The 16,764-nt window shown below is 54.3% G+C and overlaps 3 protein-coding genes across 3 annotated transcripts; 2 read left to right on the top strand and 1 right to left on the bottom strand.

Annotated features, from left to right (window-relative positions):
* Positions 1–18: 18 nt before the first annotated feature.
* On the top strand, positions 19–1,818 carry IUM83_06672 (putative carbohydrate-binding protein; the record flags this gene model as incomplete). Its single annotated transcript, XM_067930899.1, has 1 exon — positions 19–1,818. The coding sequence occupies one exon, from the start codon at positions 19–21 to the stop codon at positions 1,816–1,818; it is 1,800 nt and encodes a 599-aa protein (XP_067789666.1).
* Positions 1,819–3,220: 1,402 nt separating this feature from the next.
* Positions 3,221–4,875, top strand: IUM83_06671 (uncharacterized protein; the record flags this gene model as incomplete). The annotated part of the gene is made up of 3 exons (XM_067930898.1): positions 3,221–3,260; positions 3,354–3,605; positions 3,677–4,875. 3 exons carry the CDS (start codon positions 3,221–3,223, stop codon positions 4,873–4,875), a joined length of 1,491 nt encoding a protein of 496 aa, XP_067789746.1.
* Positions 4,876–5,094: 219 nt separating this feature from the next.
* On the bottom strand, positions 5,095–7,965 carry IUM83_06670 (Hydroxymethylglutaryl-CoA synthase; the record flags this gene model as incomplete). The annotated part of the gene is made up of 2 exons (XM_067930897.1): positions 5,095–5,526; positions 5,602–7,965. 2 exons carry the CDS (start codon positions 7,963–7,965, stop codon positions 5,095–5,097), a joined length of 2,796 nt encoding a protein of 931 aa, XP_067789667.1.
* Between the last annotated feature and the right edge of the window lie 8,799 nt (positions 7,966–16,764).

The following is a 16,764-nucleotide window of genomic DNA, read 5'->3' as shown; positions in this document are numbered from 1 at the left end:
GCTTTTCCAGCAGCGGAGATGGCCTTACCGGTGTTGCTGCTCTGGGCGTCGAGTCTGGTTTGCGGCGTGCTGGGCAGCGACGCGTACGACGTGATCGTGGTGGGGTCCGGGCCTGGCGGATTGGTGGCGGCGGAGTATCTGACTCGTCAGTCGGACGTCTCGGTGCTGCTACTCGAGGCTGGCAACGTATCGCTCCAGAACACTGGCGGCACGGACGTGCTCTCGTACTCAGAGTCCGAGGGCTGGACCAAGTTCGACATCCCCGGAGAGTTCGACAATACCATCTACAACACCGAGAACGAGGAGTACCGTGCCGACTGGGTCAACCTGTCGTCCGTGTGGCTCGGCAAACTGCTCGGCGGCTGCTCGTCCATCAATGCCGTGCAGTACTTCCGTACGCCGGACTCCTACCTGACTAAGGCATCGTGGCCGTATAGTGCCGACGTGGTGAACAGCGGCTTCGAGGCGGTCGAGGAGTTGTCACCGTACACTGAGACGCCGTCCGCCGACGGCGAATACTACCTACTGGAGGCATTCGACATCGTCAGCTCGGCGCTGGAAGGCGTGGGGTATGCTTCCAAGACGCTGAACGACGAATCGGCCAGGAACAGCAAGAACAACACCTACGGCCACCCGCCGTACACCATCAAGGGCGGACTGAGGGACTCGCCTGCGAAGACGTTCTACTCGGAGATGGAGGGCCGCAATAACTTCAAGCTGCTTGTGAACTCGAAGGCGCTGTACATCCAGCAGATGCAAGGGAATGCCACAGGCGTCGTGTACCGGAGCGAGGCAGGGGACAAGGTCGAATTGGCGTTGACCGACAGGGGGGTCGTGGTGGTTGCAGCTGGGGCGCTGGGCACGCCGCAGCTTCTGATGCAGAGTGGGATCGGGCCACAGGATCAGCTCGAGGCGCTCGCCGGAGCGGGGTCATTTAGTGGGGTTGGCGACCAGGATACGTGGGTTGTCAACGAGGCTGTGGGCAAGTCCGTTTTTGATGCTGCGGTGGTGTACGCGTCGTTCACACATTCCGGGATGGTGCCATTCCTCAACACCAAGCGACCAGAAGATGCCATCGCGCAGTTCGTGAAGAACCAGACAGGACCATGGGCGATCCCAGGTCCGGTGTTGACGGCCTACGAGACCATGGAAATCAGTGGCCGAGAATACGAGTTCCAGACGACTGTGCTTCCGCACGGATTTGGGGACGCCTACGAAACAGACGAAGCGTACACTCTCGCTCTACTGATTAACAATCCGGAGTCACGAGACTACATCAGCGTGGACGGCAATGCATTCAACGTGGCCACCAACGGATCTTGGTACTTGTCGACCTCGGGCGACGTCGAGGCCATGGAGACGTACGCCGCCAAGATGGTCTCCACCATGACGGACGCCGGGTCTGTTTTCCTCGGCAACGCGTCTGGCAGTGGTGATGTGGACATCGCGAGCTGGGTCACTGAGAACGCTGGCAGCGTTAGCCACCACTTCGGGGGAAGCTGCTACACAGCGGCGGACGATGCGGATGATGCTTCGAGGTGCGCGGACGCATCGTTCCGAGTTATTGGCACGCAGAACGTCTACATCAGCGACGCCAGCCTGATGAAGGAGGGGACGGTCAACCCGTACGCGTTCGTGATGTACATCGGGCACCAAGCCGCCAAGAACGTACTTGAAGCTGCGTTCGGCGTCAGCGCCGATACGGACCTGAAAACGGGGTCGTCATCTAGCAGTGGCGACAGCAGTGCGGCAAATGGCGTGTTGTTTCCGACCATCGGATCTTTCGTCGCTGCCCTCCTTGCATTAATCGTGCTGTGATTAACAACCGCGATGAATAGTATCCAACGCGGTTTTGCAGGTGCCAGTATTAAAGCACTACGAACTGCTGTTGCCTTGCAGTCCACATAACCTCACCTGGCAGCGGTTGTTGCTGTAATAAGGACTTTGAAGTTCGGTGGTCTTGTCGTGCGTGGCTACAGTGTCACCATTCGGCCGCGGGGAATGCTCCCCAATTTAACCTGATACACCTGATAGTATCGATGGACAAATATTTCATCAGGTATAGTAAGAGCATGAGATATGGAAGTCTCTGGTTGAAGTAAATCGTTTATCGGCAAGGCAACGTAATGGCCACCATATTCAGGAGTTGTGCAGTATAATCAAGGTGCTAACAACCGAAGAGTCGCTCACTGATGAGCTCTATTGATCAAGGCGAAGCCCTGACGCATGGAAGAAATTGGTTCGGACATGTCTTCTACAGACCGAACTACATCGAGTGTCCGGTTTGGAGTTGTACCTGAAGCCTCCTTGGTGCGCATCGCCAATACAAGACTGGTAGTAATAACGTTGGATCGAACTCCGCATCTTTTTTCTTTTTAAAATTAAAATTCAGCAAACCGAGTGAAACTTTTGGTGTAGGACAAAAAATGTTCCTTCGATTTCACTCTTCTCGTCCACACGAAACCAAAATTGAGATCGGTGTGTGCAAATGTCGTCAATATGTAGTCGTCTGTAGTATGACAATCCCGTCGCTTTTGCTATGCAAATAACTTTTCATCGATTCAAATCTCGACTCCGGTAAAACTTGCTGAGATCCTTCGCTGAAGGTCGGCAAGAAGGATCGGAGATAGACCAGCGCCAACACAACAACAGTACTGCCCTCATGCAGGCGCTTGGTACCGTTTATCCTTTTTTAATTTAAAAAAAATTAAATCGTATATGTCAGGACAGCACTGATACCGTATCATCTAGTGAAGGGTCATTTACCGCCGAGGTCACAGCGCTTACTGTACCGGTAACGCAGCTTCGCCATCGAAATGAGGCAAGCTGCCCCACAAGCTTCGCTTCGGTCGGGGCGGCTGTTGCACCTGCAACGGGCGGAGACTTGGCTCCACTATGTGCCCCATGGCCTGAACAGCGGACCAGACATATCGCCCCAGCTGTTGCCGAAACAGCCAGTTTGCTGGGCGAGTCTCTCTTTGGCGCGCGTGTGTGTGGCCTCTCCTCTTCCTCTCCATTAGCAAACCCACTCGCTCGCTGTGCGTTCCCGGAAAAATTCGGCCCAGGTGATAGTCGAGCACCGCGCAGTGTCCCCTGCTGCTTATTTCGACTGTTGCTGAGACCGTGGCGCTCACCGGTTGTCCTCCCCTCTCCGCAGCGACCTCGACGCACACTTGCACGTCGTGAACAGCGGCGTATCAACCCGCAACAAAGCAGCAGCATGTTGGGACGCAACGTCTGCCTCGCCGCCTTGATCGCCGGTGCGTGGATCGGTTCTTGTTGGTGTTGCTAATGACGAACTAGATAGAGGTACTAGATGTAGTACTGACCGACTTGGGTGACGGTTGCAATAGTCGCCGTGCAGGTAACGGCGGTGCACTCGGCGGTGGCGGCCTCGTCTTCTATCTGCAGCAAGGTGGACGAGTGCTACGTGAACGGGTCGTCGTCCAAGGTCTGCAATCGCTCGGAGAAGAAGTGCAACCGCTGTCTGAGTGAGAGGGAAAGCGACTCGATCTGGACGACGATCGGGGCCTGGACCGAGTACAACTGCTACGCCTACGGCGATGACGGAGAGTGCCCGAGCGGTACAACCGAGTGTCCTGCCAGTACGTGGTCTCACGTCTGACTTGTGTGTGGCTTGGAAATTTACTGATGAAGTGGTATCTGTTTGGTGCAGCGCTCACGTCGTCCAGCGTCGACCAAGAAAGCAGCACGGGCTCGGGCAGTTCGAAGTCGAAGTCGAAGTCGTCGTCGAGCTCTACCAAGAAAAAAGCGTCGTCGTCCTCCAGCGGTGACTCGTCCGAGTCCACCAGCAGCAATTCCACCAAGAAGAAGAAAACCACCACGACCTCGTCGTCCTCGAGCGACTCGTCCAGCAGCTCTTCAACGCCCAAGACCACGAAGCCTTCCACCAAGAAGACGTCGAAACCGGCCACGAAGGCGCCATCCTCCTCGAACAGCGATGAGTCAGCTGGGTATAACTCGGACAGCGAGTCCTCTAGCTCGGACGCGTCTGAGTCTGCATCTTCCTCTGCGTCAGGAGGATATAACTCCACACTGCAAAGCTCCACCGAGAGCACTTCGTCGAAGGACGAACACCCCAAGGCGAGTAGTGTGACCGCCACGGTGGGCCCGACGACGACGACTTCGTCGACAACCACCAAGTCTGCTACGGCAGACTCAGCAAACGAAAACAGCTCGAAGTCGTCGAACACTGCGAGTGCCAATACCAGCTCGGGTGGAACCAACACGGGCCTGATTCTTGGCATTGTAGGAGGCGCAGTCGCGTTGGTCGCCGTCGCGGGCTTTGTCGTCTGGAAGAAGCAGCAGGACGACGAGGACTCGGACGATGAGGGTGCCGCTTTTTCGCCCAACAAGCCGCCCACATCTCATCCCATGACCGCTTTGCCATCTGCGTCGTCAGCGACGACGGCGTACGCAGCTCAGTCCAACTACAATGAGAACGAGTATGGCAACAGCAACAACTATGGCAACGACAACCACGGTAACAACAACTATGGCAACGACAACTACAGCAACAACTATAACAGCAACTACGGCGACAGTGGCTACAGCAGCAATTACGCGAGCACCACATCGACGCAGTACGCTGCAGGCGCAGAAACGGTCGGAGTGGTGCCTGCCAGCTATGGCAGCCCGTCTTCGATCGATATTGACGCCGAGAACGAGATTCGACGCACTGACAGCATTCTGGGCGGCACGGGCGTGATGGCTGGTACCTTTTCGAGCGAGCAGACCCCGTTCGAGTTCAGTGGTGGCCCGAGCCCGGACGACAGCCACGACGTCTGGGGCAACGAGGAGAGCAGCAGCTTCCGTCAGAAGCGCACGGCGAGCAACGTGTCCGTGGAGTTTTAGGCTGCAGGTATGTAACTCCGCTCGGCGGACTCAAGAAGATATAGTGCGTGTTTTGTCTATGAGTAAGGAATGTATCACGCACTTGCAACTCAGACGTTAGACCACTTGGGGGCTCTACTAGTAGTAGTATTTGTTCTTGAGTTCATGATATTCACGTCTGTAAGGTTGTACGTATCTGACACCTACCAATTTGATCAGGCAGGAAGGCTAGCTAGCTGCTCAATTTTCGAGCGTGTAGAGGGAGAATGCAAGCTGCGAGCCGAAGCCTGCAGCGAAGCGAAGTGCATACTTGTGCGCGTAGGCACCGCCCGGCGCGAGACGAAGAGGAGTCTCGCCAAGGTTCGGGTCGTGGGTCTCAAAATGCACCACAGGCGGCACGCAGCCGCGGCGAAGTCCCTCAATAGCCGCTACGTCCTCGAAGGCCACGGCCATGGGGTGGCCCGTGAAGCCCTTGGTGTTCGCGATCATGAGTTCACCAAGCAGCTCTGAGCCGAAAGCCGTGCGCAACGCAGTCACTTCCGTGTAAGCGCACGATGACTTGGCCGACGCGTTGGTGCCAGTTTCGTGGCTGTAGTACACGCCATTGCGGGCGATCTCCTCGCGAGTGATTCCAAAGTCAGTCTCCACGCGCTGCAAGAAGCGCACGAGCTCCTGTCCAACATGGTTAGGCTCCAACGCAGCACCGTGATATGCCGAGTTGCTGTACTGTGTAGCCAGCAAACGTACAGGCTTCCCACTAACCGCCACCGAGCGCTCCGCGTAAGCCAGAGGGGATTCTAGCACCACACCGATTGCTCCGCTGCCGACAATCATACCGCTACGCTTCGCGTCAAACGGACGCGCCGCAGCATCCGCCGTCGGAGCGATGCATGCTGCACCTAAAGCACGGAAACCACCGCCGATCAGCGGCATCATGGTCTCTGAGCTAGCGGTGTCGCTGGATACGACTATCACTCGCTGGCACTTGCCAGAATTGATCCAGTCCTGGGCGACGCCAATGGCCTGGGTAGCACCAGCGCACGCCGCGTTAATCTGCGTGTTGGGCCCGCGGGCACCAGTGAGTTGAGCCACCTGTGCGTTCGCGAGCACCAGCAACCGGAAAAGAATTTTGCGATCCATCTCGTAAGGAGCCTCACCCTCCTTGGTTTCTTCGTAGAAGCGAGAGGTTTCCGACACCGCTGCATTCATGGTAGGGAAGGACGTGGCGTAGATGACACCTGTGGAGTCGCGCATGCTCTCCGGCAACTGCCACTTGGCGCTGGCTTCGTCGACGAGGCCAGCGTTACGAACAGCCTCCAAGCCAGCAGCCACAGCCAACTGCGTGGGTTCGTCCATTGAGCGGGCGATAGTCGCAGCGATACCATAATCCTTTTCAAGATCAACGTGCTCCACAACGGCGGATACCTGGATACACTTTTCACGGGTGGCGACCGGCGTGCGGGTCATTTCACCAGTAGTCTTGTCCTTGATGACCTGCACAATGTTTTGAGCAACCATCTTGTCCTTAGCCGCATCAGTGACCTCTTTAATGCAGTTTTCGCCTGCGAGCAGCTTCTCAACAGACTGCTCGCCCTCGAAAGCCTTCGTCTGACCCGGCAGTCCAGCACTGGTACCAGTCACGTAGACAGCACCAGCAAGCTCATGCGTAGTCTTCGTGACGTGCTGCTTTTCCTGCTTGTCGCCCTCAGGAGTCACTACCGGCTTCGAGCGAGCGTAGGAACGGCGGCCCATGTCATCAATTCGGTCAAGGTAGAAATCGCCTTCAGGAATGGACGCAATCGACTGTGTGAGCTGCAAGCCGTTCTTCGTACCATACGTCCTCTGGCGCAACTTCATGCGTGCCGTGTACTCCTCCGGGGTCTTCTTGTTGCGGCTTTCAAGTCGAGCGGTGAGATCCAGCGCCTCGGCGATCTTTTCCAGCGAGAACTTGCCCTTCGACGACTCCGTCGGCTCACGCGTTCGAAGCACAAACATGGTGGCAAGGCTACCCGAGCCGTACGAGAACATGAGCACACGGGCTCCTAGGGAGAGATCCTTGGCACGGGCATGCACCAAGGTCGCCAGGTTCATGTACACAGCTGCCGTATAACAGTTACCCAGCTGCTGCGAGGTGGTGCAGCTTGGCCCCACCTTGTTCTTGAAATCATCCTTGGCAATAGCACGAACTGCCAGATCAAGCTCGCGGTCGTTCAGCGTGTCTCCCAACGGTGCGTTCGCCCACTTGCTCAGGGAGGCAAACTTCTCCTTGGCAGCCTCGTCATTCTCGCCCAGCAAACGCCTCGAATCCAGGAACAGCAGCCGAGCGAAAGACCTCTGCACCAGTTTGTTGTACGGCGAGTGGAAAACTGCGTAGTCGACGGAGTCGACGCCAGGTCCCTTTCCATTTTCCGTCTTCCCGCTCTTCTTGCAAAAGAGTTGATAACACTCATCCATTGCGTGGAGGTAGCACGAGTTGGACAGCTTGCCGTCCACCGTCGGGTACTCGCTGCTCACATTGGGCTTGTAGAAGTCCCAGACGTTGGTCGCGTGGGTGGCCTTGGTCCTGCAGTCCAGCACCATGGGCGCGTCCGGTCCAATGAGCATCGCCACAGCTCCGCACCCTCCGCTGGGGCGCGCCGGGCCCTTGGCGTACACGGCGATGTCTGCAGCCACCACAATAGCGTATCTTCCGTCCCAGAAGGAGCTGTCGACCCAGGCCACCGCGTTCAGCAGCGCCGCGGTGCCACCGTAGCAGGCATTGATGACCGTGGCTCCGTCCACGTCTGCGTTGTCCCCAAAGAGCTGCATGAGGACGGTCTTGGTGGACTTGCTCTTGTCCACCAGCGTCTCCGTGCCCACCTCCAGGCGTCCAACCTGCTCCGGAGACACGTGGAACTTGCTCATGAGCCTGGCCACGGCGGTCAGCGCCAGCGCGTTCACGTCCTCCCGGTCGCCGGGCACCGCCATGCCCAGCTGGCCCAGGCCCAGCGTGTACTTGCCGCTGCCGACGCCGTCGAAGGCCTCCATCTCGCGCTGGTCCACGTAGTCCGAGGGGAAGTGCACCTCCATGGCCAGGATGCCCACGTCGCTGGGGCGCGCAGAGCTCACCATTGCTGCTGCTGTATCCGTTTGCCTCTTGCTACTGAGCCGGTGGATGGGAGGGAGGTCCACTGATCCACGGAGCGAAGGACGACGGGCCTCTCGTTCGCGCCTGCGATCTGCTTGGGCTGTTGCGTTGTGCTGGCCGGGTACATGCACGTACGTAGCGTGGGATTAGCAGTTGTGTACGACACACATGTTTGGTCTCCGAGCGGATTGGATGAAATACGTTACAGACTACAGTAACGTAGAATACCAGTAATAGTGCATTTTATAGCGATTGCAGAGCAAGCTTCAAGGTAGATTGTAGTTAACTAATGTCGAGCACGTCTATTTGTTAGAGAGGACGCGCTCAATAACCAGTAGCACCACATCCACGCGTCATCCACTGTGTGCGCAGTTGCGTCGTTTCATCCTCTCGTAGTGGCGGTCGAAGCAGGAAGAACGCAGCATAGACAAACTAATCTGCACGAAGCCGGAAAAGTATCGCTGATGTCGGTCTGAGCAAGAGCGATGCTCAATTCATGAGTACCAGTATCCAATCCTTGAAATGTGACGTTGATTTTTACTAACTCAAAAAGTTGAGATACTTCAGTTCGAAATTCACCGACCTCGTCAATAAAGTCATCCCGATAGAATTAGTAGTGAGTTGAGTAGGTTTACCGATTTACCGACACTCCACTGCACGAAGTTTGGATATAGAACTTGTTAAATGGTGATGCGTGCGCGTGGCTTCACACTTGGCGCGCCATTGTGTGTGCGTGTGCGTGCGTGCGTGCGTGTGCGTGCGTGTGTGCGCGCGTGTGTGTGCGTGCCTCTACGCGTGTGCGAGGCTTTGTGGCGGCGTCCAATGCTCGAGATGAGACGCGCAGGCTGCGTGTGCATGAGGACGAGCGCGTGGGAGCGCGTCTGGATGTTCAAGCTGCGTGGATGCGCGTGTGAGTGCATAGTATTTGCATATGTAGGAGTAGGGTGCCCATGACTTTGCACAGGTCTGTATTGCTTAGTGGGTTAGTACCGGGTCTTTGACTCGAAGGTCATGGGTTCGATTCCCACAGATGTTTGCTTTTCTTTTTGCCAACAAGAGAGCATAGTAGGCAGGCTAGAAGCTAAAACTCACTCAATCAATCTTACTTTTGGTTTTGCAATCTCGGCCCGAAGCCGTCTTTAAGTGTTTCAAGCTCTACAGCTCGTAGTCCAACTTCCTTTTGGTTATGAGCCCAAGTACCGACTCCAAGTTCAAAGTCGAGCCTTTCGACGGCTCGAACTACTCGCTGTGGAGCTACAAGATGAAGATGTACCTGATGTCCAAGGGATTGTGGGATGCGGTCAGCGGAGAAGCCGGGGTGGCCTCGGCGAAGGAGCAGCAAGCGCACGCGGCGATTGTGCTCAACCTCAACGACTCGCAGTTGATGCACGTGGTGACGTCCAAGACTGCGAAGAAAGCGTGGGACACATTGAAAACGTTCCACAAGACTCAAGACATGGCGAACCGACTGTGGCTCAAGGAGAAGTTCTCGGCGTTCAAGTTTACAGCATCCTCCGTCAGCAATCACGTAACGGAGTTAGAGAAGCTCGTGATGGATATGAAGAACGCGGGGTGTGAGCCGAGTGAAGAAGACGTCTGCGCGACGATGTTGCGGAGTTTACCATCGAGCTACGAGAGCCTGGTTCAAGCATTTCGCATGTCAGTGAGCGATTTCAAGCTTGCAGACCTCGTGAGTAAGCTGATTGCGGAAGAAGTGCGTCGAAAGGACTCGACGCGCGTCGAAGAGGCGATCGCGCTTCTTGCCGGTAAGGGCAATGGAAAGCAGCAACAGAAGAAGAACACACGCGGGGGACGCAAGAAGAGATTCTCCGGAGCGTGTTTCAACTTTGGCAAGATGGGCCACTACGCGAGGGATTGCCGTTCTAGGGCAAGTCCCGATGAATGTATCCAAGACCAGTCAAACGTTGCGTTTAACGCGACCGACGCTTTTGCGAGCGAGAGCTGGGTGATGGATAGTGGTGCTTCCGCACACACGTGCAAGACACGCGACGCCTTTCACGAGTACTCGGCTATAAAGACTGCGCGCAGCATATTGAGCGCAAAGAACAGTGCGAACTTGAAGATTCTCGGCTTTGGAACAGTTGTTTTGCGTGTCTGGACTGGAAGTTCGTGGATAAACGCGCAGCTGGAAAACACGCTGCATGTTGAAGACTTAAACAAGAACCTGTTCTCTCTCTCACAGCTGCAACAGCACGCGGTATGACCGTGACTATGGACAGCGAGCGGTGCGTTGTGAAACGCGGCAGCCAAGTGGTGGCGACGGGTAGGAAGCAAGGCAAGCTGCTGTACCTCAACACTGATGGTGGTGAGGATTGTCATGTGGCTGAAAACGACGTTGGTCTGTGGCATCGGCGACTCGGTCACGTGTCTTTCAGCACGTTGAACTCCATGGTTAAGGACGTAAAACTCAGTGGTGCGCAAGTAGCACCTGGAACCGTGTGTGGTGTATGCGCGACTGCGAAATAAGCACGCAAGCCATTCAGTTCAACCGAGAAGGAGCTCGAAGCCAAGGAAAGTGCACGCCATGACACCACCATGTGCTCTGATGTGTTGGGGCCTGTCACCCCCGCATCCAAGTCGGGCTACAAGTAAATTGTGAGCTTTATTTTTATGAAAGCCGTTTTGTGACGATCTACCCACTGCACTAGAAGAGCGAAGTGTGTGAAGCGTTCAAGAAATTTCTCAAAGAGGCAGAAACAAGCGCGGGCATCAAGATTAAGGTGTTACGCAGTGATAATGGTGGTGAATATTGCAACGCAGCAATGGAGACTCTTTGCGACGGCAAGATGGTCAAGCAGTAGTTTACGGTACCGTACAACCCGCAGCAGAACGGTATGGCAGAGCGAATGAACCGTACGCTGGTCGAAATGACACGCTGCATTCTAAAAGAGAGCGGGATTGACAAGTCGTACTGGTGTGAGGCTATGATGACTGCAGCAGATATTCGGAACGTGTTGCCTAACACTTCAAACCCACACTTAAGTCCGTTCCAACTGGTTTACAAAGGGAGCCACGTCTGGAGCACATGCGCGTTTTTGGGACCGAGTGCTACGCCCATGTGACCAAGTAAAAACGCAAAAAGCTGGATGACTCGGGTATCAAGTGCATTTTCCTCGGCTACGCCAAACAGCACAAATCATATCGACTGCTGGACCCAACTAACGGATCAATCGTGATTTCAAGGAGTGTGACGTTTGCTGAAGCTCCACTCGCTACGGCGCGTAAGGAGGGCAGCCAGGAGGTGATCGATATCATCGGCAACGACGACGAAGAGGAGCGCACGGAAGAACCCAGCGTTGAGGAAGGTTTCCGCACGCCCCCAACTCACCCACGCCGGGAACCTGATAATCACAGCGGGCCGACTGACTCTGTGCTGACGCGTGGCTCTAGCACTCCGGGGAGAGATGGCGAGGAGGAGTGGATGGTGCGTCCGGCACGCAAAAGGCGTGGAGTTGTGCGCTACCAGGACGAGTACCCGGGGACTCGACGTGGTGAGTTCAACTTGGACGACTTTGAGGGTGAGTTCGATTCCCTCTACTGTCTACTTACCGAAGACGACGACGGAGAGCGTGCTGTTTCATACGACGACGTTATGCGCAGCAAGTACAAGGACGAGTGGTTGCGTGCCATGGAAAGCGAGATGAAGTCGCTTGAGGATCACCGCACCTGGACTTTGGTGGATATGCCATCAGACAAAAAGGCAATCGGGTGCAAGTGGGTTTTCCGCATCAAGCGAGACCCGAGCGGGAAAATTATCAAGTTCAAGGCTCGTTTGGTGGCAAAGGGCTTCACACAACGCCCAGGAGTTGACTACACAGAGACGTTCGCTCCTGTAGCACGCAAGGAGTCCATCAACATGGTTGTGGCAATTGCTGCAGAGGAAGACATGGAGGCTGAAAACGTGGATGTTGACACCGCGTTTTTATACGGTGACGTGGACGAGGAACTCTATATGGACCAGCCAGATGGTTTCGAGGACCAAAGCAACCCGACTAAGAAGTGTTTGCTGATGCAAGCACTTTACGGCACGAAGCAAGCGGCGCGTCAATGGAACAGCAAGCCGAATAAGCACTTGGAAGGCCAAGGTTTCTGTCGATCGGCGGCGGATCCGTGTGTGTACGTTCGGCGTTCTGGCTCAAAGTTCAGCATTATTGTCGTCTATGTGGACGACCTCATGATCTTCAGCAGGACGAAAGCAGATATCACTGGGATCAAGGAGGCACTGAAGCGTGAGTTCAGCATTAAGGAGCTCGGTGAGCTAAAGTACTGTCTCGGCATCGAGATCCACCGCGACCGTGAGAGCAAGGTCATTATCATGAACCAACGAGCGTATATTCAGCGACTCGAAGAAAAGTTCGGTGTAGAAAACTGCAAGGCAGTGCATACACCAGCGGATAGCAACTCGAAACTGGTGAAACCCTCGGAGGACGAAGTTTTCGCGCCTAAGTACCCGTACCGCGAGTTGGTGGGGGCTTTAATGTGCCTCGCAACTTGCACCCGTCCGGACATTGCTCAAGCTGTGGGTGAAGTGGCCAAGTTCTGCGAGTACTACAACAAGCCTCATTGGGTGGTCGCTAAAAGGATTTTAAAGTATTTGAAGACGACTCAAGACTTGGGGCTTGTGTTCAACGGTGGGACCAAGGGAGAGTTGTTCGGCTACGCGGATGCGAACTGGGCAGGCGATCTGGACACTCGGCGCTCGACTACAGGCTACGTGTTTTTCCTGAATGGGAGTGCGATTTCGTGGAAGTCGAAGCGGCAACCGACAGTGGCAACATCGAGCACGGAGGCAGAGTATATGGCCTTATACAATGCCGCCCAAGAGGCAGTATGGCTGCGTCAGCTACTAAAGGACGTGGGGTCTGAGTGTGTGGATGCAACTACAATATTCCAGGACAACCAAGGATGCATTGCGCTGGCCAAGAACCCAGCTTACCACTCACGCACGAAGCACATCCACCTGAAGTATCACTTCTTGCGCGAGAAGGTGGAAGACAAGATCATCGTGCTTGAGTACAAGCCGACAGACGAGATGGTCGCGGACGGGTTTACCAAGGCACTGGCACGGCCCAAGCACCGCCAGTTTATCGTCGGACTCGGCATGGACTACGAAGACGCCAGGCACAGCGCATCGAGGGAGAGTGTCAAAGGGTGATGCGTGCGCATGGCTTCACACTTGGCGCGCCATTGTGTGTGCGTGTGCGTGCGTGCGTGCGTGTGCGTGCGTGTGCGTGCGTGTGTGCGCGTGTGTGTGCGTGCCTCTACGCGTGTGCGAGGCTTTGTGGCGGCGTCCAATGCTCAAGATGAGACGCGCAGGCTGCGTGTGCATGAGGACGAGCCTGTGGGAGCGCGTCTGGATGTTCAAGCTGCGTGGATGCGTGTGTGGGTGCATAGGATTTGAGTAGGGTGCACAAGTCTATATTGCTTAGTGGGTTAGTACCGGGCCTTTGACCCGAAGGTCATGGATTCGATCCCCATATATGTTTGTTTTTCTTTTTGTCAACAAGAGAGCGTAGTAGGCAGGCTAGAAGCTAAAACTCACTCAATCAATCTCACTTTTGGTTTGCAATCTCGACCCGAAGCCGTCTTTAAGTGTTTCAAGCTCTACAGCTCGTAGTCCAACTTCCTTTGAACTCAGTGATCCACTCAACTGCACAAGATTGAAGTGACTTGAGATATCGTAAGTCGATGAACCTATCCTTATTGGACAGGATCTGATTGGACAAAAGGTTTGGCTATTTTCGTGTGTGTCAGAGGTCGATACGCCGGAAGCCGCCGCTGCTGTTGGAGTCGCAGCCGATCGCCGGTCGCTGTCCGGGTTCAAGGTCGCCGTCGGCCCCGGTAGTGGGCGATGCGGTGCTCAAGATAATGGATAAGGATCTCCAGCCGCCGATGGCGCTCAAGACGACGGAGGGAAGGTACGAGGACCCGGCAGGGCAGGCGGGAGGCTGCCACTTTTTAATCGTGTTCTGTATTATTATCAAGGTTTCTCAGAGAGCTGCTGTGCGAGACCAGGTACGGTGATCTGACGCAGAAGCTGGCACAAGTGTTTTTTTATACTAACTCCAAGCAATGGCACAATCAATAGCTATGTACCTTGGAGGTTATTCTCGGAAAGTCAAACGCTTGACGCAGCAAGCAATTTTACCTCCCCATGCATAATAGCGTCATGTAGCAACCGACGCTGGAGTTAGTGGTTCCGTAGGATTATTGCGATGCAGCTGTGGTGAAGCACGTTTGGAAAAGGAAGGGAATGAGATCATCAGATCTGATGCCAAATGTCGCAATCATTTCGCACACCCGGTCTGCTTAGATGGACACAATCATTTCGACATGGCTACAGATACTGTGGCCGTATCTGCGTGGTCATCCGGACCCGGTCTGATACTAGCCTTTGTATGGCCTCAGACCCCTGCGACACATTCGAAATACGAGGGCACGACGGCTTGCACAAAAACTCGACCCCCATGTATTGCATAATAACTCGACCCCGGCTAACACATTAACACAGAGCAGCCATGCTGCTTGGACTACGACGGGTGAACTATACAATTGAAAGCGGATTCATCGGCACAATTTATTCAACCACGGTTACTTCTAGCTTACCTTGCTCGAGCGCTTCGAGTAGCGCTGAGCGCGAGCGTCCTGCTTTTGTCACGTTAAAGCTGCCGCTGGTCAGTGACTTCATCTTCTCTGCTATCGAAGCAGGTTTTTCTTCGGAGATGAATCGAGCTACCTTATGCATATAGTGCAGCATATACACCCCGCAGTCCGACATATTCGCTTGAAGAGGGCTCGTCTTGTACGCGAATACTTGTGGCTCCGTATTGCTGTTGTTTGCACCGCGCTTTTTCACCTCGCGGGCTAGGAACCACTTCAACGTGTCCAAATTGACTCTGACTTGTGACAACCGCGTAGCGAGTTGATGTGGTAGCAAACCGTTTGAGCGGGTGTCAACGGATTTTCAATGATAGCAAAGCTGTAGTGATCTGCACCGGTAATAGGAAGCAATACATACTTCTGCGCCCCCCAGTCAAAGCTACCCGTGACTTCATCGGGAACATTTTCGCCGATTTTTTCACGGTGATACGCGTTTGCAATCTCCGTGTAGAAGGTGCTTCCAAGCGGCCACACCGAAGTGTCCACTTTGATCATGTGCTTGTAAATCAAACTATCTACGACTCGATTCGTCAGCCATTCGCCAGGTAATAAACTGTCGAAATCTTCTTGGTACAGCGGAATTCTAATAATTTCATCTTGCTTATTTCCATTAAGCAGATGCACCACTGTCAAGATTGGCTCGTCGCGACTTTTCGTTTAGCGATCCTTCTTGAACGTGTAGTGCCATTTGCCTTTGAATTCTTTTCTGGGTGGGGTTTCGCTTCCTCTGGGCCTCCGTTGTGAATAGCATCGCCTGCAGGCCCCCCTCGACATCAGATCCACTCTCTACGTCGTTATTTCTGCCATCCTCCCGGATATTATTTGTGGTACCCGAACCCGTATTTGTGGGTTCAGTTGCGGGTTGGGCCGGGTCCTTGTTGCCTGCTTCTCCACTGGAGACATTTGCTTCTTGACTTGGTTGGCCGACCGGTTTATCCTGATAATTATGGATAAAGCGTGATATCCACGACTCTTGTGTACCGCTCTTTAAAATCGCAAATTCGGGGATGTTATTCCTGGCGTAACTTAGAAGCTCAGCGTATGTGCACGTGCCGCCATCCGCGTGACACGAATCATAAAATTCAAGAACGCGGAGTTCGTAGGACTTCAGTTTCTTTTTCCTTCCACCCCCCTTGGTGCGGAAAGCGTCACCTAGCAGCAGGATCATTAATCAAATGCCACAGGGCCTTATTCCAGCCCAGCAACGTCCCTTTTGCCACACCAAGCTTCTCCCCAGCCACCTTGGAGCTCCACCCAGAATTTTCCCTCCACTCCTTGAGCTTGGCGACCTTCGTAGCGAGAGGCACTTGCTTAAGGCGCCGTATCTCTTTCTCCATTTTGCGCGAGCTGTGCCTTGTGTTCTTGTGAATGGCAAGGGAGGCAGAAGACAGAATGACCAGTGTGGATTTTGATGCCTTTTTTAGTTTACAATCTGTCGATCCAATCTTCAAGCCGGCTATCTTATACTACAAGGTGGTCCACTTATACTGCAAGGCGGTCGACTTATACTGCAAGGCGGTCGACTTATCGGTCGACTTATACTGCAAGGCGGCTAGCTAATACTGTAAGATGGTCGATTTATACTGCATGACCGTCGACTTATACTGCTCGACCGTCGACTTAAACAAAAAGAATGTCGGCTTCATGTTGACTCTGAGGTGGCTTGAGATCTCGCCCAGTGGTGGACTTTATTGCATCTCGCAGATGCTTCACCAAAACTGTCCACTCAGAATACCGCTTACGTTTGATTTTCGTGGCAAAGTCTGACGGCTGCAAACCTTTAAACGGTGGGTATCCCATAGATGGATTTCCAAACCACCACAGGTGCCAGACGCCGAGCGCATCAACGTCAGGAAACTCAAAATTTTCTGGTAGCCGATGAAACTTGCCATCTCGGCTCCAGTAAATGATTGTGCCATGCGTTGCTTGGAGACACAACTCTGTTTGGACTCTGGTCCTCTAATACAGCCCTGCTTCAGTAAGGAGCTCGCGTATGGTAGACTGAAGCTCCTCTTTTCTCATTGCTCCAGTTCCAACCTCTTTTCGTCCAAAAGCTTCGAGATACCGCTCAGAAGTACATCAGGCATGCGTTCAACGGCTTT

Source organism: Phytophthora cinnamomi (assembly GCF_018691715.1).
Source record: "Phytophthora cinnamomi strain GKB4 chromosome Unknown Contig50, whole genome shotgun sequence".
Lineage (NCBI taxonomy): Eukaryota > Oomycota > Peronosporomycetes > Peronosporales > Peronosporaceae > Phytophthora > Phytophthora cinnamomi.
The sequence above is the reverse complement of the archived record's forward strand: the minus strand, read 5'-3'. Positions and strand labels throughout refer to the sequence as shown.